Here is a 26309-nt window from a genome sequence, read left to right as displayed (position 1 = left end):
AACATTTGTTTCTCCCATAAGTATTGATTCTTTCTCAAGTTATTAGAAATTGCTGTTTTTATTTTATTTTTTACTTTTAGCCAATCTGTACTATCTACTATAATGTACAAAATGCTCACTGGAGAGATGGAACTGACATTTATTATGATATTTATTATTTTATTTTAAAGTAACAGGGGAGTTAAACAAACACTAATGCCAATATAATGCCTTCTATTAATATGGAATTGTTAAACATTGTGTAGATGTATGTAACAGTATTTCAGCAATCTTTAACTGTATGAAAGCACAAAGTAAAGTGTGTGTTTCTATATTAATCAGATATGTAAAGTAAATGTATGTTTATTGGGGAAGGTTGATCTTTTAAATACAGAACAATACAATGTAGCTTTATCACCTTTCATAGTTCATCTCAACAAGCCTGCCATAAATAACTGCATGAATGAATATTGAAAGCACTAATAAATCCATAAAACAGTCTAAACTCAAAGAGTAATATAACATATTGGCACAAAGTCCTGTGTTTCAAGGTAGGTCATGTTGTTGGTGGTCAGATCTTGAGACCTGATTGATACTGTTAGCTGGTCAAACTCCTTGGAGAATGAGTCGTCGGATCCATTCAAGCAAGTCAGTTTACAGTGCAAAGGGGAATACACTCTGAAGACTAACACAAGGCAAGGAATTAATCTTGTTTATGTTCTGCCCAATACACCTGATTCTCATATGTTGGAAATCCTTTTCAAATTGATTCATTGCATATACGATAATTGTAATTTTATATGACCATTATTAATATTACAACAGAAGTGCTTTTGTGTTTACAAATTGAAAATAGACAATAAGTGGAAATGTGAGTGAATTTGCTTGCCACCAAATGTGTAAAAAAACAACTTTAATCTTGGAGGAAATGTACTCGGCATTCTATTTTTTTAAATAAATGCACATCCATATTACAACTGTGATATGCTTCAAATAGAAAGCTCTAAGAGTCTTGTTTAAGTAGTCCACACTTTAGTGCATGTAATAGCACTCTCCCTTGTGTGCAAGGGATTGGCAATCATTGACTATTATCAGCATAGTTCCAGGGAATTTGGAAAAGAGAGTTTGGTGTGCCGCTCCTAGAGTGGAAACCGTCAAGTAAGTGATATACCAGCTTACTGAGGAGTCGCCACATTTGTACTGTCATGGTGATGGCAGAGATTTGGCAACCAGTGTAAACTTCTGTTCTGCAAGGGCTCTGTCAGTTCTGGGTTCATCATGTTCATTGAGGGGTTCTGGTTGGCTGGCTGGCTGTCAACACCAGGGGCTGGTGTAGCGAATATGGCAGTTTTATGAAAAGCTGTCTCCCAGTTCACTCCTTTCAAACACTAGAAAAGGAGTAATAATAACAGACAGCAGCCTTAGTGAGTATATGGACTCAGTCATTTCAGTCTCTTGGTTGAGCAAAATGCACAATAAAAATCCAGCAGAAGACCGAGAAGAAATCTGTGAAGTTCTTACTGCAGCCATATTTCCTTTCTTTCATGACCACTTTGATTTCTAACCTGGATTTCTTCTTAAAGATGGTTGATTTATTGAGAATGATGTGCTGTCAAAATTACAGAGAGTACCGTGTGCTCGACACTACTCTTCACATCCATTTATTTACCTGATCAGTATCTTCTATCCCTTAATCTTATGTCACGTAGTCTGTGCTCATTTAAAGTCACAAGGACAAAGTGACTAGACATCAATGAGTTCCTTTTTTGGATAGCATAGCACCAAAACAGAGAGTGGGGAATCCAGTCCTTAAGAGGTTTTGGTGAAACAATTGGGTCATGTGATGTCCTGTTCTGCTGCAGAGCTAACATACCAAACACAACCTCTAATTACACGTGCCATATTGTTAGGGCTCTGCTACTATTGATTTCAAGACTAATAAGCTGTCTACAAGGAAAGGCAAGACTGCAGCACTTAAGATAATGTAAGCTGATTTTCCACAGCAATTGGAATATGGCATTTTGATTTGTGGGTATTGTTGTCTTTTAGTTGCTTCTGTTTGAGTCCTTAATTAATGGGAAAGCGAGTTCCTCTAATGCAAAAGAAATTGCAAGACATTACGGTATGCCTGTTTCCTTTCATGCAGCTGCTAGTTTAGAGTTATAGCATAAAGGCTGATTATCGGACTTACGGGAGTCATTGTGCTGCAATAATGGAAGGATTTTCAATCAGTTTATTCATCCATTATATCTATCCTCTATAGTCAACCCTTAACTCCACTTAGAAATATTATTTTGTTGTAAGAATAAATTAAGCTTATGTGATAGTGTTCAAATGGTGTTTTCTCATGCGAAGACCTTAATGATCAAAAGCATTAGGCACAACATTTAAAGAAAAGACAGAGGTTTTACATCAATAAAGCTGGTGTAGAAGCTCATCAATCCATACTTTTTCTTTCACAAAGAAATTGCATAGATATCTGTGGTCTTATTTTATCTGTAATTAAACAGACTTTGTCTTGGAGTTCACTTTTATATTGAAGGGTGACAATATCGACTCTGCACCGAATTGAAGTTCATTTGCCTCTGCCTGGATCATTCCACATCACATTTGCCATTGATTATTAGGTGACATTTGTACTTCTTATTCCCTGAAGAGCTACCTGCAACCCTCTGAGATATTGCACAGAGAGCCTCATTCATCTTGTTATCCACTTGATAGACTAATTAACTTGGTCGTCTTTGCAAAGAGATCTTGGTCGTTAAAAGACAATACATTTCTTTTACCTATTTGTTGTAAGTTTGTGTGTGTAAGCTACTGTTTTTTGAAGGACCGTAATTGTTTTTAAAGAAGATGTTTCTGCAACATGTTACTAATATGTTGTAACAACAACAAATGACACCAAAACAGCTCTGTTGATTTTTGGGAAAGGGAAAGAAATTCAGATTCTAAATTGCTCCTCAATCAAGCACTACTCGGATGCAATGTTCTCTCTTGGCACACTTGACTTTCTCATCTGATGCAGAAGAGCTGACCCTTTCCACGTCATTTTGCGTCACTTTACCTATCATTTGCATCAAAATAATTATTTGTAAAATACATGACCGACCAGTAATTATTTTGTATAATCCACCCACATGGGCTCTGAATGGCTCTGAGTAAAATAAGTCTCAGGAAAACAGTTGCTTATATTAATATGCTACTTCAATCACAAGCAAGAATGATTGTCCAATAAGACTAATAATTTATGACCTGCTGTAAAAGCAAACCAACAAATAAACTATAGTGAAAACCCTACTTAAAGATAAGGTCTCCCACAGGACTCTAGTGGCACAGTTGCTGCTTAAGGCTGGATGACCTTCGAAGTCTTTGTTGTGCATCTAAAGGAGTTGGATCACTCTTGTTTAATATAGATGCTGTACTAGTCAATGTTACATTCGTTGGGAATTGTCCAGAGTTATTTTCAAATGCAATATGACTAATGTTCATTGTATTTTTAAATGTGCGTCAATGTATGATGTCAAATAGCATTGTAATTGCTTTAATTCTTAAAGTATTTTGTATGTTCAGTAGGTGTTTTCCCCCACATAATAAAAAAGTGTTTGTCACACATCAATTGGTATATATTGGCATTTGAATAGTTGTTTGGTTTACTTTGTAAATCAAAAACAGATTTCAGGTTGCCAACTTTGGTTTATTTCTAAACCTTATTGCGTTAGCATTCATTACAGTCAGTGTCTACATTGATTCATAACAGAATTTTCTCTATTCCATTCATTACCTGTCACCTGCATTAGCATAATTGTAAATCATCTTACTGATTATGCAAAATACAGATAATTAAATTTAAATGTGAAAAAAAATAATTGTTTATTCAAGTACAGATGTAAAACTGCATGTATGCCTTTTATATCTCCTTCAGCAGAAGCTTGCTCTCAACCCTGCATTTAAAATCTTTCAGAATGAAACCTGTATATACATTTTATATGAAATAATATATATTTTGACACATTTTATTTTATGAAAAAGGATCCCTTTAAACATATATAATATAGTAATATAAACTTCAACTTATTTGACTATCAACACACTCTGCTGACCCTAGATAGTATAAGCGTGACACATCGAGGCAATCAATAATACAATTAAAATTAAAGGGTATACTGTACTGTCTGAAATTACAGCCATGTGTCAAACATGCAGGTGATAAGTTTTTATTTTATTTAATTTTTTACTATAATCCAGTTGCAGTTAAGGTTAACAGTTCCTTCACTTCCCTTCCCTGTTTGTGCTCTTCTCTGGAGCATTGCTGTCTCTGCTCAGAAGAGCACAGTTGAGTTATTTTTGTATTCGAAGCAATCCATATTTTATACGCTTGGCACCAGCTGTGGAAGAGGTACGAGGGTCTGACAGATACGATAGGTGCTCGCAGTGCCCCAGTCAGGATCATGCTCACTGGCTCACAGATATAAAGGTGGAATTAAATAGGTTACATCCTCGGCTAAACTGGTTGAGTGTTTGGGAGTTAATTGCATTTGAAGTTCCACCTCTCCCCAAGAAGACAGGACACTGGAGTTAATTACGTTCGATCCTGCGCTTGTTTGGTGCCGTCCACTACTAGTCAACACGAAGCACAACTTCTATTAGCAGGTTTAGCAAACTAAAAGCTGCGTCCTTCCAACAAATTTTACATTGCTTTTCCCCTCATACAGATACTGTTTACTAAGAATGTTTGCTATGCTTGGCTACTCTATTTGGCTGGTCTTGTATTTTGTCTTTTTTTTATTTTTCTTACCTCTTCACATTTGTCCATCAGTCGTTTAAGTTATAACTGTAGGTGAACAGAAGGGGAAAACAAACACCATCTATCATACTCTCAGCCTGTAATTTTTACTATGAACATGACTGTAGTGTCTTTGTCATTAGTCACTTGCAGTTCTTGTTTTATATTTTTGGGCCAAGGAATATATATATATATATACAGTGCTAGAAAAAATTTAGACCACTGCAAAATTATCAGTTTCTCTGGTTTTACTATTTATAGGTATGCATTTGGGTAAAATTTAATAATTTGGTTTTATTCTATAAATTACTGACAGCATTTCTCCCAAATTCCAAATAAAATTATGAATCAACTGGAATAGCTGCCATACATGTAGAGATGCTGATTTAAGAAACATTTGCAGTGGTCTCTTCATTTTTTCCAGAGCTGTATACTGCTATTTGTTAGTTATAAGTTCAGTGTAACTGTTGAAGAGTTTATATATTCATATTGTTAAAGTTATTTTTATTATGATATTACATTAATCAGTTATGTTTTTTAAAATGAAAACAGTGGGAAAAGAAAAAAGTGTTCCAAGTGACAGGGATGCCTTCTGTCATTCCCCCCTCTAGGTACAAATGGCTTACAATGCCACAGGCAAAGATACATGTCACTAGGTTATCTGCACTTCATAGTGTGGGTTACAAAGTCAGTGGAAACATTCAGAACAGATTGCATCTCTCCTGCATTATAATTACAATGCAAAACAGCAGTTTTTTATAATGTGGTGCTCTTCATGCATGCCTGGATTGCTTTCTCTACATCAGTTTAAACTCCCCTAGTCCTTTTTGGAAATTTAGAGCAAGGCTATTGATTTATTTTTTTTCCTCAGACTGGGGGTCTGATTCCATAGAAAACTAAGGAACGTATGGTTCATGTACTGACAACTAAACAATTGAGTCATTGCATTAAAGCTGATTGTTGAATAGGCATTTTCATCCATTTGTAGACAGCTGCTTATATTAACATACCTGACCTCATTAAGAACCATAATCCTGTACTGTGCTCTCTGTTCAAATATAAAGTGTCATAATACACAGATTATGCCAGTTTACAGTGTGCAGGACATTCTTGTACAATTATGACTTGACTGAAAGGAATGCTTTCAGACTTCTTTTGGATGCTGATGTCTGACTATTTGCCTATGGTGAGACATCACATCTTCTTAAAGCAACAAGTGTGAAAGATTTTCATTAAAACCCTTTACTTTTATTGCAGCCTATGAATTATAAAACATTGAAAATGCACTGCATACAGTATGATACTGTTATTCTAATGAAATACTGAACAGGCATGTAAATGAACAATTGAAAGGGAGAGAGAGGGTCCCGTTTTGTTACTGAGGGCTAGTGTTACACGGTTGGTAATTTAACAGTTTTTGTAATGTCACAGAGTAAATGAATTATGCTATTTATTTATTTTTCAGAACTCATATCCATTACCACCTTACTTTTCATTCTGATATGTGAACATTTATTATCATTAGTTGCTGTTCTCCAAGTACCATAGGTCCCAACAGAGCTTTAGATTATTCTAGAAATTACACCAATTTGTCACAGTGTCAAACATTACTTTAACTCCTTAACCCTGATGCAGCAGGAGAATTGTGGAATTGTGGAAATGGAGAAAATGGGAAAATTCCTTTTAAAGAAAGAATGCATTGAGTAGTGGGAAATAAAACCTGTTCTTAGTCTGAGATGGTGTAATAAGGCTCGGAGTCAGATTTTGTCTGGCAACATCTTATAATGCCAATAATTGCCACTTCCAGTTCACCAATGTGTTGAACTATGAAAGTGTTCAAATTTTACACACCCCCCACACACACAGATTCAAGTGGGATACAACCAAACCTAACTCAATAAGGCCCGGATTGATGCTTTATATCATGTTTTAAAGGAAGTCATCCCCTAGCCCCCCACGCAACAAACATGCTTACACACACACCCAAAACACAAGTACACAAATGCACACAGTCACCCCCATTTGGAGAGAATACCAGCTGCATTTAAGCAAGAAAGCCTGAGGAGCAGTACACATCCTTTCCCAGCCAAAGGGTTACTGAACCCAGGAGGATAGGGTTCAGCTTCACTGGTCCCCACCTGCCCCCAACAGATGGGTTCTTAGTAGGCTGTCTAACCCCAGCAGGTTTTTCCTTTCCAAACCCGCCAGCTACAGCTACACAATCTGAAGCCGCTCACCCAAATTTGACCAGTTAGGATTCACAATTGTTTTTACTGTATTGCGCAAAGTGACCTTTTAACCCTTTAAAACCAATAAAGGCAAGAAAAAGTATCCAGTGTATATTGTGCTACAGAATGTGTATGCCCAATAAAACAGGAGAATGCATATAATGCTGTGTTGTTGGGGGCTTTCAGTTTATCAGTTCACAGTATACCAGGTCCATTGCCACTCACCTGAAAGCTTAAGTCACAGATATAGAAATATCGTGTATAATGTTATACATTTACTGGAAATGGTTTTAATCATATCTGTATTTGAGCAAAGGTGCACAGCTTTAAAATCCATTGAGCAAACATGTAAAATAGAAGATGGTATGCTACATAATCTGATATGTTTATTATCTGAAGGTCATATTTATAAATTGATGGGGCATATTTCCTTATGAAAAAGAAACCTTAATGTCTTTGTAAATGTGATGTACTCTCTGATAAATATTTTACCTGTATGTCTAATTTAACTGGCTGTCTAATGAAACACGATTGCTGTGTTATCATTTTGTTTCAAATCCAGTATATTCAGACCTATCTCTCAATTTTGTTGTGCTAAAGTAGACATGGGTTCATATTGTAAAAATGTAGATCAGGGCATGCATTACATTTGATTTAGACTCTGCATGTAAATTAAACGTACTGTAGATTCCTTAAAAAAAATAAAAATAAACCTGATTCATTTTAAGTTAGGTTTAATCATATTTTTAAAGTTTCTGGAATGTATCATGCTTCTACTTACTGCCTTCATTCTCTACATAATGTGTTAAAATTATATGATGCCTTACCAAGACTCCCTGCAATTCCTGTAGATGGATGTTGGTGGTCCAGTTAAGAACATATTTTGATGGCAGCTGAGAACATGTATTAAGTTGAATACTGACTGGGAAGAGGGTACCTCATTCTATAAAGCTCCCTACCGTTCTTGTTAAGTAAGTAACTTTGTTAGAATTGTGTATTGGCTATAAAGCCCATCCTCTGGGAGTTTAGTATTGGTCTTGCTACATAGTGCCTTTACTGTTTAGCAGGACATAATTTGAACAGATTATCAGGGCCTAAAACCCATAGCTGTAGGCAAGGAGCAACATTTTGCCTCATTATCCACCCACATGGTAATAATAAGTGTGAATTGAAGTCCTTTTAATTCAAATATGGGAAAGTGTGAAAACCTCTCCTTCACGGTGTGCAGTAAACCATCATGGATAGATGTTTTCGGGTGGCAGCACTATACAAATCACTTGAAACTCGTTACCTACTTATTATCAAGTGGAGGGAATGAAAGAATGGAGAAAATGTGAAATCTGAAATGGACGGTTTGTAATTTCCCATTGGGATCTGTGATAGCGATCTTCATTGGACAGTATAGAGATGATGAATCAAGAATGACCATGTTATATCATGATTAATCTCTTCATCTACTAATTGCACTTTGTAGTCCCAATAACCCAACACAAATGCCTTATTTGTGAATACATCATTTCTATTGCCTAAGGGTTTGCATAATCTTTTTGTATGTTTTTTTTTTTTTTTTTTTTTTTTTTCTTTCATCCATGGGGAGCGATCTCATCTCATCTTTGGGGAATAATAATTAGTTGTAAGCTGTCACTCCATTCTGATCCCAGAGAGTATTCTCTTCATTATTGAAATGGTGTGATAGTAAAGTATTGTTGCAATAGGCTGATTGTTGTTTACAGGTTTGATTTTAAAATGGGACTCAACAGAGTGCTCCATGACTAGACATTGCAATTTGTTAAACAGGCAACATTTAGAAAGGGAGCGGAGACACCTTGTACTTCTCTCACTCCAAATCAAGTCATTGCCATCAAAACTACATACAATGAGCATGACCTTTATGGCTGCTATTTGTGTCAAAGTAAGTGATTGTGAGTCATTTTGTGGGTATGGTTTAGCAATCCAGCACAAAGAGAACCTGAATTGTGTCATATTTAACTATGCCATTTTAAATAATTGTCTTTATGGGATTGTCTGTTCATATGATTTGACCCTTTTGGCTGATAAATCATGTGTATTGTGCTCATCCCTTTATGTATTACATGACTCATCGGATAAGATTATTGTTAAACAGAAAATCTTTGAATCTTCCAATCTGAAGGTCTCACATTTAACATTGGCTTTGAACCATGAATTTTATAATGGAAAATTCCATAAAATACCATTCGGTTTGTTTATATTTTACACTGTGATAACGTGTATAGTCTCGATAATTCCTTTATGCAGCTCTATTTTCTAATCAGTGACATAGGCAGACTATCAGTTCATATCTGACGGAGCTACCCTTTATTTTTGGTGATGTACTTTGTCTTTAAGGATGTAACTAGAATTCTTTATATACAGCTGTGCCATATGACAAGTGATGCCGATGTAAAATATTCTTACACCTTGTATAGTTTTCTACTTACAATGTATTTTATTGCATTTTGCAAGATTACAGGTTTCCACATTTCCAACCTTCATTGTGAATGAATATTTAAAGGCTGCACTGTAGCACTACATGAAAGGTGTCTATGTATTTTTATGAAACCCAGTGCTGAGTGATTTATGGAATTTTGGTTTCCTCTCTTCTTTTTTTATTTTTTCCCTACCTTTTCATTTTATTTTATTTATCTTTTAGTTGATGAGCATAAATGATCTCTTGGCACTATGACAAAGCACCACGCAGTTCAGTGCAGTAGCGCTAAACACCCTGTGGAGTTCAAACGCAAGCCATTTTGATAATCAGATATACTCTTTCCCTTTTCCTTCCTTCTAAATCAGAGCTAATTCAGCAGCAGAACTATGTGTTGCTAATTCACAAATGTTGTAGTAGTGGATAATTCCTGTATCTGGAGAAAGGTACAGCACACTGAGTAGGAGTCAATTATGTTTGCACCCAAATTCCAGCAGGTTCGGCTGATTTACAACCCGTTGCTAGGTAACACACAGCCACTGTAGCTTGGTGATAATAGTAAAAATGTGAATCTTCAGGTTATAAAACAAAACAAAACATAAAAGCCTTCTAAACCAAATTGAAACATCATGATGGTTTTTGCCCCCCCCTCCTTGTGCCAATGACCTTTCTTCAGTAAGGTGGTAGACTAAGATAAACAGACGTACAGGACTCTGAGTTCTTTAGATAGTGAATAGGGCACTCATGCTACATTTCATGGTACCCATTTATATATAAATTAAAAGGGAGCTAACCGAGGTAGAGTAAACATGTTTGTTTGGCTAGGGTCGGTTACCTACATTTTTTCATTAACCTGAATGTGCATGTGCTTTGAATGGAGTATAACTCACTGCTTTACACATTGTGTTGTATCTATCTTTTGGCTGAGGTGGAAGGGCTGTTATTATGATAATTATGAATGTGATGCCTATATAGATATATAATGTGTGGGTACACCTACTCAGTGTATTGACAGACAATGAGTGCTGTAAACGGAATCTGAGGCATTACTGTTCAAAAATTGTTAGTTCAAGATCTCAAATATTTTAATGTTTTTTGTAAAAGAAGAAGGAATAAGCTGGTGATTTGTGAATTTGAAAAACAAACGCAATACTCAAACCTTGTAATGAATTGCATTTCAAGAAGGGGACTCATGGCTGAACAGTGTGTAAATTATTTAAATATCATAGATACTGTCTGAGAAACAAAATGTATAAGCCCAAGGAAGTGTCATGCTTTAGGTCTCAGTCAGGTTCACCCTTTTGTAGTTCAGTGCTGCTGCTTTATCATATTAGACTTCATTATTAAAGATAAGTGCACAGGTCTGCACTACAGGAAACATTGGAGTCAATCTGGGATCCCACTAGTCACCACCCACCTGTTTCCTGTAAATGGTGCCAAGGATGACCATAGGAAAACCCTGAGGCAATGAGATCAACATGTATAATTAGCCTTGGCAGTAACATCCTCTGACAGCACTGCTTTGACCTTTTACTGGTCAATAATCAATTTCCAACAAGAGTTAACTTACTGCTGTATGCACACTTATTTATTGATGGGTATATACACACACTAATGAAATGCATTTGAAAAAACAAGGAAACTCAAAACGCCCTTACACAATATCAGAAATCAAATATTGTGCGTCAGAGCCAACGGACTCATTGGGGAAACGCCTAGTTTTTTCCTGTGTTGTCATGCCGATTTGGACAGAAAGGTTCACAGAAAGACTTGCTACATCTCTAAGCCCTTGCTGGCATTTTCCTGTGCTCTTTTTGTAGGGTAGTGATCAGCTCTGGAAAGACTCCAGGAGTCAGTTGCAGGGATTCAGTTTCTTCCAAGAGCATCCCAGACATGCCCAATTCGGTTTCTGTCAACACTCACAGCCCCATCCGTTGAATGGACTTTAGTGTCCATTAAAGAAAAAAGAAAATAACAACAACCAAAGAAGCAAAACAAACTAACACTAAACTAAAAAAAGCTAAAAGGCTGTTATGCCTGGATGTTTTACGTTATACAGAGGTTATATGTCCTGGTGCTTTTCACATCTGTTATGAAGACTATACTAGGAATCAATAATGATGAGGATAAAATTATACTATTGCATGGTCCAAGTGGGGGCAGTACATCACTACCTCTGTCTGCACTGGTGCTCTGGCTACAAAGGGTGAAGAATCCTACCTTATAGTATGAAGTTCACAATCATTAGTTTGAATCCTGATTAATAGACCTTTGTGACCTCTTACGAGCTCCATTGACTTTTTTATGCCTAAGAATTTCACCAGTTTCTTGTAATAGTTTTAGATCACGGTTTGGGTAATTACTACGTTTATTCAGCACAAAAAAGTTATAGAATTAAATCTCAATATACAAATGCCTCTGCAAGCCACAGACAAGGACAAACTTCTTCTCTGTGACCTGCTAATTAACAGTTTATTGTGTGATGTTTTTTATGCTGGATATTTCTTAGAGACAAAATATTCATTGCCCAAAGCTTCACTGCAGGTGTTATGAATAGGATTCAGTGCGTTGGGTACAGGCAGGATTCTTTTTCATGATGCACACCTAGTTACCACCTCTTGCTTACATTTTTCTTATAATGACTTAGACACACTGATGACCTTTTCATTGTTATGTAGTGTAATATTGCTAACCTAACAGTGTTCAAAACACTATACATATTATCATTATTATATAGTGTTTTGCCCCAAAAATCAGTTTAACAATTCACCTGAAAAAGACATTGCTAGGTAGACTTGACACATACAGTATATTCAGACTATAGATCATTGCATTGCACAATATCAATAAAACTGGGAAATCAATCAGAGGTATCATTTCACAAGAACCTTAGCCTTTTTTCTATTCTCCCTTAAACATGGTTATCTATTAAATTGCCTAAATTGAAAATGAAAAGGGACAAGCAAAGCTGTCCCTCCAGTTGTATGTTCTGCATTTGTACCCTGCTATGAACCAGTCTGTCACATCCTGCTTCTTTCCAGTGCATTTAAGGCAGATTCAGTATGACAGGTAGTTCTCCAGAAGACATTTTTAACTATAATTAAAACACATGGTGATTGTGGACAGATGTCCCTTTTCTTGGTAGTAGCCTGGCCTTAGCATGTCTTCTGGCTATTTGCCCAATGCTCTTTTGGAAACTTCTCCCTATAAGCAGTCTTTGGTTTGAAGAATTAAATAACATAGCTAGCAAAAAAGAAATTTAAAATCTACTTAAAAAAAGTAGTTGAATATCCAGTTGGCTAGAATTTGCAAGCAAACAGTACCTGCATTGCTTTCTGCTTTGCTGCATGATAAAGGTTTTTCTGATTCAGTTTTAGTATCCTTTTTTTTTTTTAAGCAGATAGGTAAACTAAACAACCAATCTACTTAGTTGCTTTATAGACAATATTTATAATGTCCTTACTGTACATAATGTTCCTTATATTTGAATGCAATCTATAAGGTTACTGGTGAAACGTACACAATAGATTTTATTGGGGGGGGGTTAAAAACAGTAAATTGCTATCTGTCCCCTCCCCCACTCCAGGGCTGACAGCAGGCTCCTGGCTGTGCAGATTCCCTGGGGGGGGGCAGCCCTGCTTCATCCACCCACAGGCCATTGTAACACTGCCAACCAGCCCTTACAATAAAAATAATACTGTGGTGAACTCCAAAGTCCATTTCTCTTGTGGCCCTTTGTCTTTATCTTCTCAAAATGTGCTCTTAAAAAAAAACACTGAAATAAATTAAAAAGAGAGAACCCCCCCCCCCTCCCCGCCCAGCCTAAATTTCACTGTTTCAACATACTGACACATTCTCAGTCCCTGTAGTATGTAAAGACTTTAATTTCCTGTTCATTCCTGTCATGTTGTTCTACTGAGGGGTAAAAAACAATACAAAACTCAGATACACACAAGAGATGACAACATCTGATAAAACAAACTAACACATTGTTAACAGGGCACACAGTACCACAGGACAAACTGTTAACAAAGCAAGATATTCTGCAACAATTTCCTGTGAAATGGAAGTATGTGAATCTGTATGATTTTATTTATACTTCAGGAGTAGTTATATTGAAGGGTAAAATTACACACTGGAAGAAATGCAAAGAAAGGTAGATTTTCAATTAGGTATGCCGACTCTTTTCCTGAAAAAATGTAATACATTTGTATTAAAATGCATAGCAATTCAGATTTAAACATCTAATCATAAAGAAATATAAAGAACATTTATGCTAAATATGACAGCTGTATAACATAAAATGAGTCAAGTCAGTCAGAAGTGTCCTCTTACACTTGTTTTCTTGGCTGCATCAGGATTCAACAAACTCAATAGAAATGTAGTTCAATTAACAGAATTGTACTGAATATAGCATGTGAATAATTTGAATTGCAACAGTGTATATAATTAATTATTTTCATATTACTGTAACATGTGAATGTGTTGGTTAATGACCCGAATGTTGCCTTGCTAGAAAACGTTTTGCACTAAAAGAAAAACGAGCAAGTTAATACAGATATGTAGCACTGAGCTGATTATGAAGACAGTGCTCCGTGGAATTTGTTTGCTGAACATATTTGAAAATATGCAATTGAATTGGAAAGAGAAAGACGGTTTGAGTTGAGTAGAGAATATATCAAGTCGTCCCGTTATAAATCATTAAATGTTGCGTTTGTGGAGTAGTTTGTGACAGGCTTCTATGTATAGCCTAATCTTTAGCAAATGAGTGACACTTATGAAGTGTGACAGCGAGGGGAGCTTGGGTATATCTGTACCTCTGACAGAAAGGGTGCCTTAAGATGAAACTAGCAAGCTTGCCATCACTTGTCCTTTCTCACTCTGGCATTGTATCTTTTTATAACCTCATTAGGATCCTTAGCTGATATGGAGACCTCTTTGAATTTAGCATACTTTGTTTTTGTAAGCAAAGCATATAGCTGGTTCTCCAAAGCTGAATGCAATTGGCTTTTGCTTCCTTTCCTCAAAAAACAATCTAATTGTGCAAAGTAAAAAATAAAAAATAAACCTCTGAACCACTTTGGTGCTTCTCTTAAAGGTATTTAAAGGTATCGAATGTGGCTTCTTTCTCAGTTGTACCTGCAATCATAATGCCAGGTTGTATCTTCAGTGTCTTGATGTATGTAATTGTAATGGGCGGCAGGTGGCTGTCAGTCTACAATCTGCCTGACCATGTGACTGCAACTCCTTATCGCTGAGAACAGCCACAAGAACAATTTATTTTTTTTGTTTTAAGTTTTATGAATATGGCCCATTGTTTGGGAAATCAACTTATAGTCCAGCCGCAATCAGTTTTTTTTTTTTTTGTTTTTTTCTTGTTTTCTCAATTGTTAAAATCATCAATTTATATCTATATTCTTAGATTGCAGTTTATTTTTGTTAAAAAAAAGACGTCTATATATCATACTTCTGCCTGCCCAGTGTTTTTGATTTATATTTTGCACCAATCAACTCCCATTTTCTTTGTAATTATGATAATTATTTATCGCAATTTAAAACATGCCCTGGGCAGTATAAGGATTAATTAGCACTAAAACCCATGGCAATTTCCCAGACAGTGTGTATTTCCCCATGTTTTTTATTTGGTTTTTTTGTACTACTTCATCCCAGTCTGAAAAATACCCAAGACTATCAATAGGCCTACATCTTACACTGCAAATTGGAAGTAGGATGAAACAAACATGGATCTGACTTGGTACATTTTTTGAATAATCTTATATCAGCCACGTCTTGCCAGAAATGCATCGCCCTGGCGAATCATTGGAGCATTCAGTTGACACTGGTGATAATACGCTCAAAAAGTGGACACCATCTGTAAAACAAATAATTGAGTTGGCAGCCCTGATGTAATTCTAAGGAGGCTATGCAAATTGTGAAAGGAGCTGGGAATGATTACTTTATTGACTGATCAAAACAGTAAAGACACAGAATATTCAAAACAAGTCACTAAAGCAAGCAACACGACCTTGTCAAAGAGATTTATTGATGTTCCGTAACACATTGGATGCAAGAAGAGGAAGACATACAGACATGGAAAAATATTTATCCAGCTTCACAAGAAAAATAAAACATTCAAAGGAACCAAAAATAAATAAAAACAAACGGATCAATAAGACCATTTCTTGTAGCACCATTTGAAAATTATTCAATATTTGTTTATCACATGCCAGTCTTTGGTTTCTAGTTATACACAATCCACTTGTAGGCTGATCAATCCGCAGCACAGCTTTTTTCTGTATTTTGTCTTGCTGTTCTGTCGGCGATACTGAATATTTTCATGCTGGCTTATACATGTATAGACATTACTGTTTAAGTCCAGTGCAAGCGCTCAAATGTTTTGCACCAGTCTAATCGACATTGGTGCAATTTCTAACGGCGATACACTGACTCTGAAAGTACCACTTCATGGATTAGTAACCTCCTTGGCAGTATCAGTGTGGAAGCCTGTCACGTGATGTGCCCCGGGCTGACTTCCAGTCTTAAATAGAATCAATAATCTTGCAGCAACATTTCATTAGTTGGGAATCCAAAGCAGATGGCTTCTTTACTGTTCATGAAGTTAATTCTCTGTACCCACATGCACTTATAATATATGTCCAGTGAGTGTTCTCTTAACTATGGCATTCATAGGAACGCTTTTTGATCATGCTTGATGCAAACAAAGATGTTTTATTAATTAAATGTTATGTGCTAACATGACTATTGTAGTTAGAACAGGTAGAAAGAGGATGTGAGAGTGTTAGTTCAACTCTGACCCTGAGTTTATTAAGGTAACTTCTTGCAGCTGCTGAATTTTGTGCGAGATCAGTGAACAATATATTTTATTACTAGCATGACTCGGCCCTGCTTAGCCGAATGTTTGATAGTGTGGTTGCCCTGGCAGTTACCTTGGAAACTGATACTATAAGGAGAGGCTTTAGCCATTGTTTCCACAGGAAAGCTCCCAGTTGAAGCATTAAGAAAAAGAGGATTTGATCAACTTTTAAGCTTGGCCGACAGCTTAAATGGGTTCGGATGCTGGTGGTAGGTTTTTACAGCATTAAGTAGGTGAAAGGGCACCAGAACAAAAAACAAATCTTTCTCCAATCTTTATCGCCTGCTCTTACAAGTTTGCCTTAACCTTAAGCAGATGCTTTTTGATTGTGGGTCTATTTTTAAATTATTATTATAATTTAAGTGATCAACTCCGTGGCCTTAGAATATCTGAAATTATTATTTTTGATTGCAACAGGTTTTGGGTTCAGGGTAACCTTTATTAAATCCTACAATGTACCTGCTATGTAATGTCAAGAGGCTGTCCAATGATACAATAAGATTATGGTATATATTTAATCAATTATGGGTGGGAAAGCAGGGATTTCGTAATAAAGCAAAAATGTGCTGTATTTCTAAATATGGAATCCTGCATCTCAGATTCTAAACTGCATTTCTAATAGATTTACTTATTCCATAATGGCCGTAATGTTTATTTTTTATTCCACCTGAACTCCAGTATTCATTATTAGAACTTGTTTATTTGTGATCCAGATTACCTACTCAGAACCCAATGCTATCCATGGGTCCTTGCTGATGGAGAGTTAGGTAGGATCATTATCTACATTACTGAATGAGTCGCATGGTACTGACCTGTCTGCGGATACCTTGGAACCGGTCCATCACTGTGTGAGATGCTGAGCTGGGTGGCACAGTGGGGTTCCTTCATTTAGGGGAGTCCGATAAATAGGCCACGTCTTCTTGGCGGCTGTTAACAATTCAGTGGCTCTGCTCCAAGAACACAAACAGCACTCGCCCTCTATTCTATTTTATTCCACTGCATATCTTAGAGACTGGCGGGCTGGCATCTGTATTATCGAAGCAGTGTTATTCTCAAGTAATATGATACCTGGACACCTGCTATAAGATTGGACATCGTTTGTGAACAGATAACACAGCGAGGGGGGGAGGTAAAGCAGTTGAGGTATAAGCTGACGATCATCTGATGCCCAGACGGAGGGGTGGCTGTGTAAATATGTTGTTTAATGGAAGAGGCAGCAGTAATGCAATGTCCTGGATCTGGAAGCTGAGCTGTGTGGATTTTTCCTCCTGGCTTCTGGTGTATCCCTGAACCCAGCTTTAATCACCTGCAGTCTCTCACGAAATGCAGATCATGGCTAGCTGCTGATAGGCTAAGCTGGGAGGAGTCTGCTGTGATGCAGCATAGACATATGACAGCAGTAGCAGTGGCAGGCAACAGCAGCAGAACTCTCTCTCTCTCCCTCTCCCTCTGCTCTCACACACACGCACACACGCACACACACGCTGTTTCATACTGCAGCAGCGAGCGAGCAAGCAAGCAGCCACTCTCATTACCCTCTCCTTCCAGCAGCAACCCATTGAGATTCCACTGCAGCAAGAGATTGGAGCCAGCTCTGCATGGGGGCTTGTTTAAGGAGTACCTGACTAAAGGACTGGTTTGTTCTTCAAACCGTGTGAGGACTGCTGCAGCAGATCTATAGGAGAGAGGAGAAGAGAGGGAAAAAAAAAAGCAGCTACACAAGGGACCACCTCCTGTTTCTTATTTTTAATTTTTCCCTTTTTGTTGTTGTTGTCACTTTGCTAATCCAGCTGAGCTTTTGTGCCTCCTGAGTGTGGAAGTGTGAGGGTGTGTGTGGGAGTGTGTGTGTGTGTGTCGTCCCTCCTTTTTTTCTTCTTCCTGCTCTCCTTTATTTTTCTTTCCTCCATCCTTTAGCACGTTTTAATTTGCTGCCCGTTCTCCAGTCTGTGCCGCATCACTCGCTTTTGCCTCTCATTATGCTGTCCTCTGAACCTCGGGCAGTTCCCCGCCTCTGCTAGGCAGTGGCAGCATGGATGGTGCTCTTGTGTGGAAGCCTACGGATTCGATTAGTCCACTGCGGATGGGCATGCTGAGTAATCTTGCTGTAAATGGGCGAGGACATTGACACCCGAAAAATCAACCACAGCTTTCTCCGGGACCACAACTATGTGACTGAAGGTAGTGTTTTGCATTGTATTTCTCTTTCCTTTGATTTCACTCACTGACATGCCTAGCACTTCCATTCCAGTGTATTTCTTTTATAATCACTATATAATTTCATTTATTTATTTTTAACACTGAAATGTACTGTTTCCAAGAGCAGCTAGGTAGATGGATGTATTACTTGGTGGCTTTCCGGTTGGTAGCTGTTAATATTCTAGTTTATTCCATACAGCCATTAGAAACCTGACCTGCATTTCTCCTGTTTATTATTAGCTTTACAGATAAGGGTCCACTATCAAAGTCATTACCTGTAGCTATTTATTCCACGGAAACATCATAATCCCTATTTCCTGCAGAAAAATGTGTTGATCCAAAAGAAATGCTAAATTGGTAAAACGTTTCTTATTCATCAGGTGGATAATTTTGAGAACCAGACGTTGTCAATAGTTATTCCTGTACTAGGTGTGCATCACAATCCCAGATCTAGTGGATGAGGCTGCATTTTAGTTTATTACTCCAATGAAAGATGTAATGGCTAGATCACTTTGTTCATTACCTCCATTTCCTGCACATTACATTAGTGTATTATATTAAACCTTTCCGTGAGTTAAAGATTCCTGGTTACTGCGGCCTCCTATATGTGCTTGTGACGTAAGAACATATAGGGGATGGGAATTACGATTTTTACTGGATTTCCCTTCCAAGGCTTTCAGTTATCAGCTGTGTGAATGGTTGTATAATGTGAAATAGGTTGTATAACCATACTGGCAACCAATAGCATTTCAGCTGCTCAGTGCCATGGCTTTTAAGTGTCTGTATGTGCTGTGGTGCATCTCTCCCACGTATTTATTTATTACTATGTTATTAAGTCTTTATATACATATATATATTTTGATGTGCCATAGGATAGCTCATCTAGCAGGTTCCTTCCATTTTGCTAAACTGCTACATACAATTACTTGTTACTAATTGACAAGATGCTTTGGATTGTTACTTTCTCTACCAAATTGTCATCAGATTGGTAGCATTAACCTTGAGGACAAATTGAGCAGAGGCGCAGTCCAATAGACAGTTTAAGGTGTCGCCCTAATGGTTCTTATAGTGGTGACATTTACTATTGGATGCCCTAAGGGTTGTTTTTTTTTAGTCTATTTTCTAACTCATTACACCCCCAGGATAAGAGTCTATTATCCAATTGATTCACTTGGCTTTCAGATTATGAAAGATAAACCCCAAAAAAGAAAGGGAATAATAAAATGTTTTCTCTTTCAACTGTAATGGTGAATTCTGATTGCTTTTTTCTACAAATGCCGCAGATTAAGGGCCTTAGATCTTGTGTTTTCCTTAGCAGCCAGCAGGTTCTGATTTTTCCACCGGAATGAACATGTGATGTTGGACAGAGTCGCATTATGGTAAATCCTGCTAAATTCAGCTCCTGGTGCCATTTAATATTTGTATTTATAGATGTAATATTTGTATCTGAAGATCGTTATGAGAGATCCAAATGAGAGAAAAGAGCACAGAATTTCAAATGGTAATGCAAACGCTTCATCTCTGTGAGTTAAAATGATGCAGTGAGTCAGCAAAAAAAAAAAAAATCTGCAAGCTGATCTCTCCAGTTGTATAAAAACGCTATGGCTTAATTCACACCTGAAATCAGTCATGCTCTTGCAGTAACTCTATAAGCACAGGCTAGGGTCGTACTGTACAATGTAGAAGGCCAATGAGTTTGTACTGGGTGAGGAAATAAAACCTTTTATAAGCTATCGTAAAGGTAATCTGAATGCAGTATATTTTAGTGGCTGACCATGAAGCATGGGACATGCATGGGGCATACTAGACCTTCTTTTGACCCTCTGAGCTGTTTGAGCAAATGTGCCACAGAATTTATAATGACCCTTTAATAACCCCACCTTATTATATATAGTTCTGAAGATCCACCCTTTTTGTGAGCTTGTGTTTTCCTAGCATTTTTTGTTAACATTTTAGTTTTAACCTTGTACAAATATTTAGATGCAGAAAACATGTAATCTATTTCAACCATCTATTTGGGTGAGGTGTATGATCTCTTTTCCTTTTTCCCTTATGTGAATACAGGCAGTTGCACATTGAGTGATTTCAGTGGACAGTGCTTTTAAATGTTTTCCTTCTTGGATGTTAAATATTTGATCACAACCTGAATTAGAGAGGAGCTTTAACACAAAGAAGGCTGTGGTCAATGTGAAGGCTCACATTTATAGAAAGTTAGGCACTGTAAAAGGCAAAGCATTGGGGAATATTTGAATTAAGATTCCTTCTAGGTCCGAAAGATTATATTTATGTATAAAGGTTGGCAGAGTTCCATGGTAGACTCTTAGTGGAATGAAATGAATATCAATTTCCAAGTTATACAGGGGTGAACAGATGTTTCACCTATACAGTGGTGAGTGGCAAGACAGTGTGATAATTTTGAATGCAGACAGTATGGTGAAACAATTACGACTCATGGGTGATGCCATTATCGGTAAATATATCTTTGAAGCTTTGAAGCCTTACCACCTTGACTGTTTGTTTTATCCCTCAGAATACTGAATTAAGCTTAAAAGCTTAATACTGGACAACATACTCACTGAGTTGTTTTTTTATGGCATTTAAAATAAAGCAATAGGAATATATACATTTGTTTCAGTTCCTTACCTTTCATAAACCTGCTATCAGACTAAATCAAGCGAGTATTAATGAATGAACAAATACAACATCCCTAAATACATATGGACTGATATTGAGTGACATGAGTGGAATGTTTAAATCCCTTTAATATTTATCTGTGTATATTGAGAGTCAGGCGTGTTGAAGATGTTTGAGAATGTATAGTTCAATTAAATAGATGAAGACTCATCATTATACTTTATCTGTAGTAACCATCTGAACATTCATATTTAACGGAATTGTGGATCAGTTACTTGTTATTAGGAACTGGAATGGGACTCCATAATTGATCTTCAACTGATCTTTCTAACATCTAGATCTATTTTTCTTTAATCAGAATCCTATTTTGATACTTACAACATACCTGCAGTCTTATACTTTGCCTTTACAATACATATATCATCACATACCTTTTCTAAAAGGAGCTATGTGGAAAAGGTGTGGTGAATCAGAATAATTTAAAATCTGCCTCCAAATGTCTCGTCCTCTTGGTCTCTATATTCAGAACTTTTGGGTCTTTACTGAGACTTAAGTAAGTAAAATGGACAGTTGTAATTAAATAAGCCATGTTGAAAACAGCTGGAAGTGAGAGAAGGAGTATTATGATTAAATCAATTTTACCACATTATTATTTTGCATTATATTATAAAAGAACATTTAGAGGTATAAACTAAGGGGCAGGGTGACATTTAATGTTAAAGATATTGGCCAGTGCTCTACTGCTGTCAATTAGACCAGTCAAAGGGAATATTTTCTTCTACAATTGGGGCATTTTTTGTTAACCATCGCAGTCACAATCCACTCATATTTTTTTAATCTAATTACTCTATCCTCTATGTCCCAGTGACTTTGTAAATTGTAGCTACGAATATGTAAGTATGCATATTTGTATATAAATTGCTCTGAAGAATTCTCAGTATGATTTTTTTGTTTCTCAAAAGAGCAGGAGTGAGTCCAAAGAGTGGCAATATATAGGTTTTTGAAGGCAGGATAACAATTTATGACTGTTCTAATTCAAATGCAATGTAAAGAGTGTTTGTGTACATGCACATGTCTTTGTGTGGATATGAACATACATACAGTATATTATCTCAAATCAGTTTTGATAAGAAGTGAATTTTCATTCTCTTCAGGAAATGGTTGAACTATTTTAGATCATGTTTTGCTGTAGGGAACTGTTTTAGTAACTTACATCATGGGGACAGTCTGTGCAATATGGTAACTCTGTAAATGGTTTATAGTCTCAGGCTCTGGTAACGGCTACTAAACCATTTCTAGTAATATTGTCAATATACTGAAAAAGAGCAATTGGTTTAAGGTGTTCTAGCTAATCTGATGGCACTATATTAGCTTCTGCGTGCAGCCCAGGATAATAAGATGGCAGTGTAGGATATTGTTACTGTAACAAATTCAGTTAATAAAAATGGATGTCAAGGGAATGGTTTCCTTAATGAATTCCTGCAGTGCAAACCATGTCATGGAGTTCACAAGCCTGTCTGAATTATTCATACGACAACGGCTTCAGACCTGTAGTGTTAAATATAGCACCGCTTGCCTTTTTCTTCCCCCCCCCCTTTTCTTTTCTTTTTTCTTTTGATCAAAGGTTGGTTTCCAGCATTGGTAAGGTAAGGCAGCGATGATGAAGATTGTCTTTCTGATCCGAGCTGATGAAAGAGACAAGCTCTCAGTGTGTGGACCATTACTGCTCAGCTGCAGAGCGCGCCGGGGCTGACAGGGCCTTGCAGTGTCGAATGCTGCATCCTCAGGATTTGCGAGTTCAGCACGTATGGAGCAGAGCATGTGCTTTCCTGTTCTGTCTCTTGGAAACAGCACTACCTAGGAAGAGAACAGATCTATCACTTACAGCAGGAACACACTGCTGAAATATACATCCATGTTCAAATCGGTTATTGTTGTATTTAGCTTATGCTAAACATTGTGTCTACCAGCAGTTAACATTCAGATATAATTACTGATCAGCATGAGGTACATTATTTCAAATTGCAGACTTGGCACCTTTATAGGAATAGAACAAATGTTCCTGTGATGACTTACAGACTGAACATTGGCTTTTCCACCCCATGACACCGCTGTCTCTGCTTCTTCTTCATGCTGTTTGTGTCGATGCTCTGGAGACATCTTTTGGACCACATTAAAAGTTAAAACCGGTAGTATTTTCTGCTAGCATGTTAAAATATTCCAGGCTCCTGTTTTTTGCTTGACAGGAGATTTGTAAGGTCAGAGAGATCTTTGCAAATGGAGTTTTAACTGACAGGCTTAATTGCTTGGCTTTTTGGTGGTGCTCGTTTGTCTGGGCTATGGCTTTGAGAGCACAGCTGCGTGTATGAAAAGCTTTCAAAGACAATCCAGAGAATTGTTCTTGACAGACCTGTGGTGGAAGGCTCCACCAGATTCAATTACAGAAAATAGTAACTGACCATATTATTTGCCTATTTCTAAAATATTACTGAAGACGTGTTTTGCAGATCAGCCTTTTTTAAGGAAACAAAATGGAATGCAATGCGTTCCCATCCTTAAATGCTGGTCAGCAGTTTAGCCCAGGCTTTTAGTGGTTATAATGCAAGACATGTAGCCCACACAGCACAATATTGATTTGAGGGTGACTGAATTCCATCTAGAGTCTGTATACATCAGTGATTGAAGAGCCACACTTTGATTGTCTGAGGTAACCAATACACAAGGAGCTGTATGTCGTCTTCAGATTGCATTGTAAATGTTTTGTGGAAGCCTGTGGTTTATTGCACCTCTGTGTTGAAAGGGCAAGAGCATTTACCTGTGGATAATGGCAACGTAAAATTGAATTACACTAAAAGGCTTGGTTTGTTTTGTAATCGGTATATTAGGAATCCAACTCTGGTGATTAACTCAAACCCTAAGCCTAACCTGGCCTTAATTAAAAATACAGCCTGAATCCAACTGTTTCAATGTGTAGACTGAAGAATGTGTAGATTTTGAAAATTCAAGATAATATAACATCTGACTAGTTCTAGATCTCCAAGTCGGTGCGTTTACTAAATAATTTCTCGTATCAACACTGCATTTAAAATAAAACCGATCAAACACAAACCAAAGATTTTCAAGTCTTGGTGAATTTTTAAGATACTGAAACATTACGCATCTTTTAATTGGACAAAACCTGAGATGATAACTTTAATGTACTATGTACCTCTCTGGTGTCACTCTGTAACGTTAATTTATAATGTTATAAATAATTGTAGGCGTTTCTCTGTGTTCTCACGACAGATAGTTTCTATTCACTATAATAGTACGCAGACCATGTATATATTTAATAGATTATTGGATCAAAGATGGCTACACAAGAACACATTATTTACTCTGTCCACCAGGCAAACTAAACAGAAGATGGAAAGCATGACCAATCCTGTGAATTTGCACACTCCAGTACCTTAGTGTTGCTGACCTTGAGAGGATTGTGCTGTGGCTCTTTGCTGATGCCATCCCCCTGTGCCCTAATGAGGACTGAATTAATAATACTGGAAGTGAAAACCAGGCATTCAGCTCCTTCTAATTGCTGAAATAGGAAAACCTTGAGTCTTGGCTGTATATCTGATGCTTTGCAGCTGAGGTCAAGGCAGGGCAGAGTGTCAGGCATTAATCTGCACGTTTCAAGGTTATGAACATAAAGGAGTAAAATTAAAATGAATTAAACCCCAAGTGCTTTTTGAAAGTAGTTAATTACATTTTGCTTGTTTCTCACAAACACGGTGCACTGGTGAAGCACTGAGTATTACTGGGGTCTTTTGCAATGAAGAATGTACTTACAAGGCTAGTAATGGCATAGGAATAACTGAAATTATTTTTGGTGATACAAACTAGGCATGTAAACAACTTTACTGTTAATATTTTTTCATAATCATTATTATAAAATAGGACATGCAACACCATCTAGAGTTAATGATGAACTTCAAGAAAAGACAGAGTTCTGATTTAATGTTTTAACTGACCACTTATGGTCCATTACCCACCAGCAGCCTGGCAGTGGTCTCAGAATATATTGCGTACAGAAGAATTATCATCTTATAGAGTAATATAGCAGTGCTCATGCTGGTTAAGTTATAATGCATTAGAAGCTCTGTCTCAGGAGAGCTTATGTAAGGGTCTGATTGATTGAGAAGACCACAGCATCAGCATTATGAAGGTGAGGGACTCCTTTTGCTTGGAGGTTTGCATATTCCACTTTGTAAATAAGACCCCACAAGGTTTTCTCAAGGTTTCAACAGATGAGGCCATATCCCCTGGATGAATGCAGGGTCAGACTGTGAATTACCCCAGGATCATCATTGTTGTTCTGTGTGCCATTGCTGGCAGATGATAATTTATTTTGGTTTTGCATATGATGGGGAAAACATGGAGTTCATCAAGCTATATAGTGTGGGTCTTGAAGCCTTGGAGAAAACATAACTTAATTTCCCATCAAATTATCAGGCATACGAGAACAGATCTTAGAGTCTATCAATCAAACCCATCACTGAGATTAATGTTTAAATTAATCTGGAAGCACTACAAGTCTATAGTTGTAAAGATAGTCTTATTTAGTTTAGTTGAATATCACTACCACCTCAATGTATTGGAATTAATTGGCCCATGAGAATATTCAATAGGGGTCTGACAGATATTGCAAAGATACTGTTTGTGAAGCTAAAGTTTTCCTGTTGTCAATTTGCCATGCCAGTATTCAGATCGTAGTATCCCTTTGTTTTTCAGGAAAAAATTTTAGGAAGAAACTTTTCCTGTCACTGAAATATCTAATGGCAAGAACAAAAATCATTAGGCTATTACTAGTTCCCTGTATTTGGCTGTGGTACTACATAACTCGTTTTTTTGTATTACCCACATGCTTTGTATCCCTAGTCTTTATGCTCACTGTTTTTCTGCAAAAAAACATAAGAAGAAAAGTATTTCTAGGAGAAACTCATTTGTTATTCAGGGCAGCTTATTAATAAAAGTATTATTTTTAATGGGTTTCCCGCTGTCTCTTATAGAGATTTTCCTAGTAATCTCTTTGTTTTAATCTGTGCCCGTGGATCACAGTCCCTTTGTAGCTATGCTGCTGCTTGTGTTTTGTTAAATAACTTGCTTTGTCATGTCCCCTCTCATTAGATGTCA

General features: G+C 37.0%; 1 protein-coding gene across 4 annotated transcripts in view; it reads left to right on the top strand.

The window, feature by feature from the left end:
* The window catches only part of LOC136766535 (serine/threonine-protein phosphatase 2A 55 kDa regulatory subunit B gamma isoform), a 108732-nt gene that overhangs the window by 12199 nt on the left and 70224 nt on the right, over window positions 1-26309 (top strand). Inside the window, exon 1 of one of the 4 annotated variants that reach the window (XM_066720059.1) lies at window positions 17725-18488. The exons of 2 other annotated variants lie outside the window; for them this stretch is intronic. Coding sequence is in view for 1 of the 2 variants with exons in the window: in XM_066720061.1 (XP_066576158.1) it covers window positions 18419-18488 (70 nt within the window). In the remaining variant the exon portion in view is untranslated. Of the gene's footprint in view, window positions 1-17724; window positions 18489-26309 lie in introns of those variants that run through there. One more of the 4 variants, XM_066720061.1, reaches the window with a different exon arrangement.

Source organism: Amia ocellicauda, chromosome 13, assembly GCF_036373705.1.
Source record: "Amia ocellicauda isolate fAmiCal2 chromosome 13, fAmiCal2.hap1, whole genome shotgun sequence".
Classification (NCBI taxonomy): Eukaryota; Metazoa; Chordata; class Actinopteri; order Amiiformes; family Amiidae; genus Amia; species Amia ocellicauda.
The sequence above is the reverse complement of the archived record's forward strand: the minus strand, read 5'-3'. Positions and strand labels throughout refer to the sequence as shown.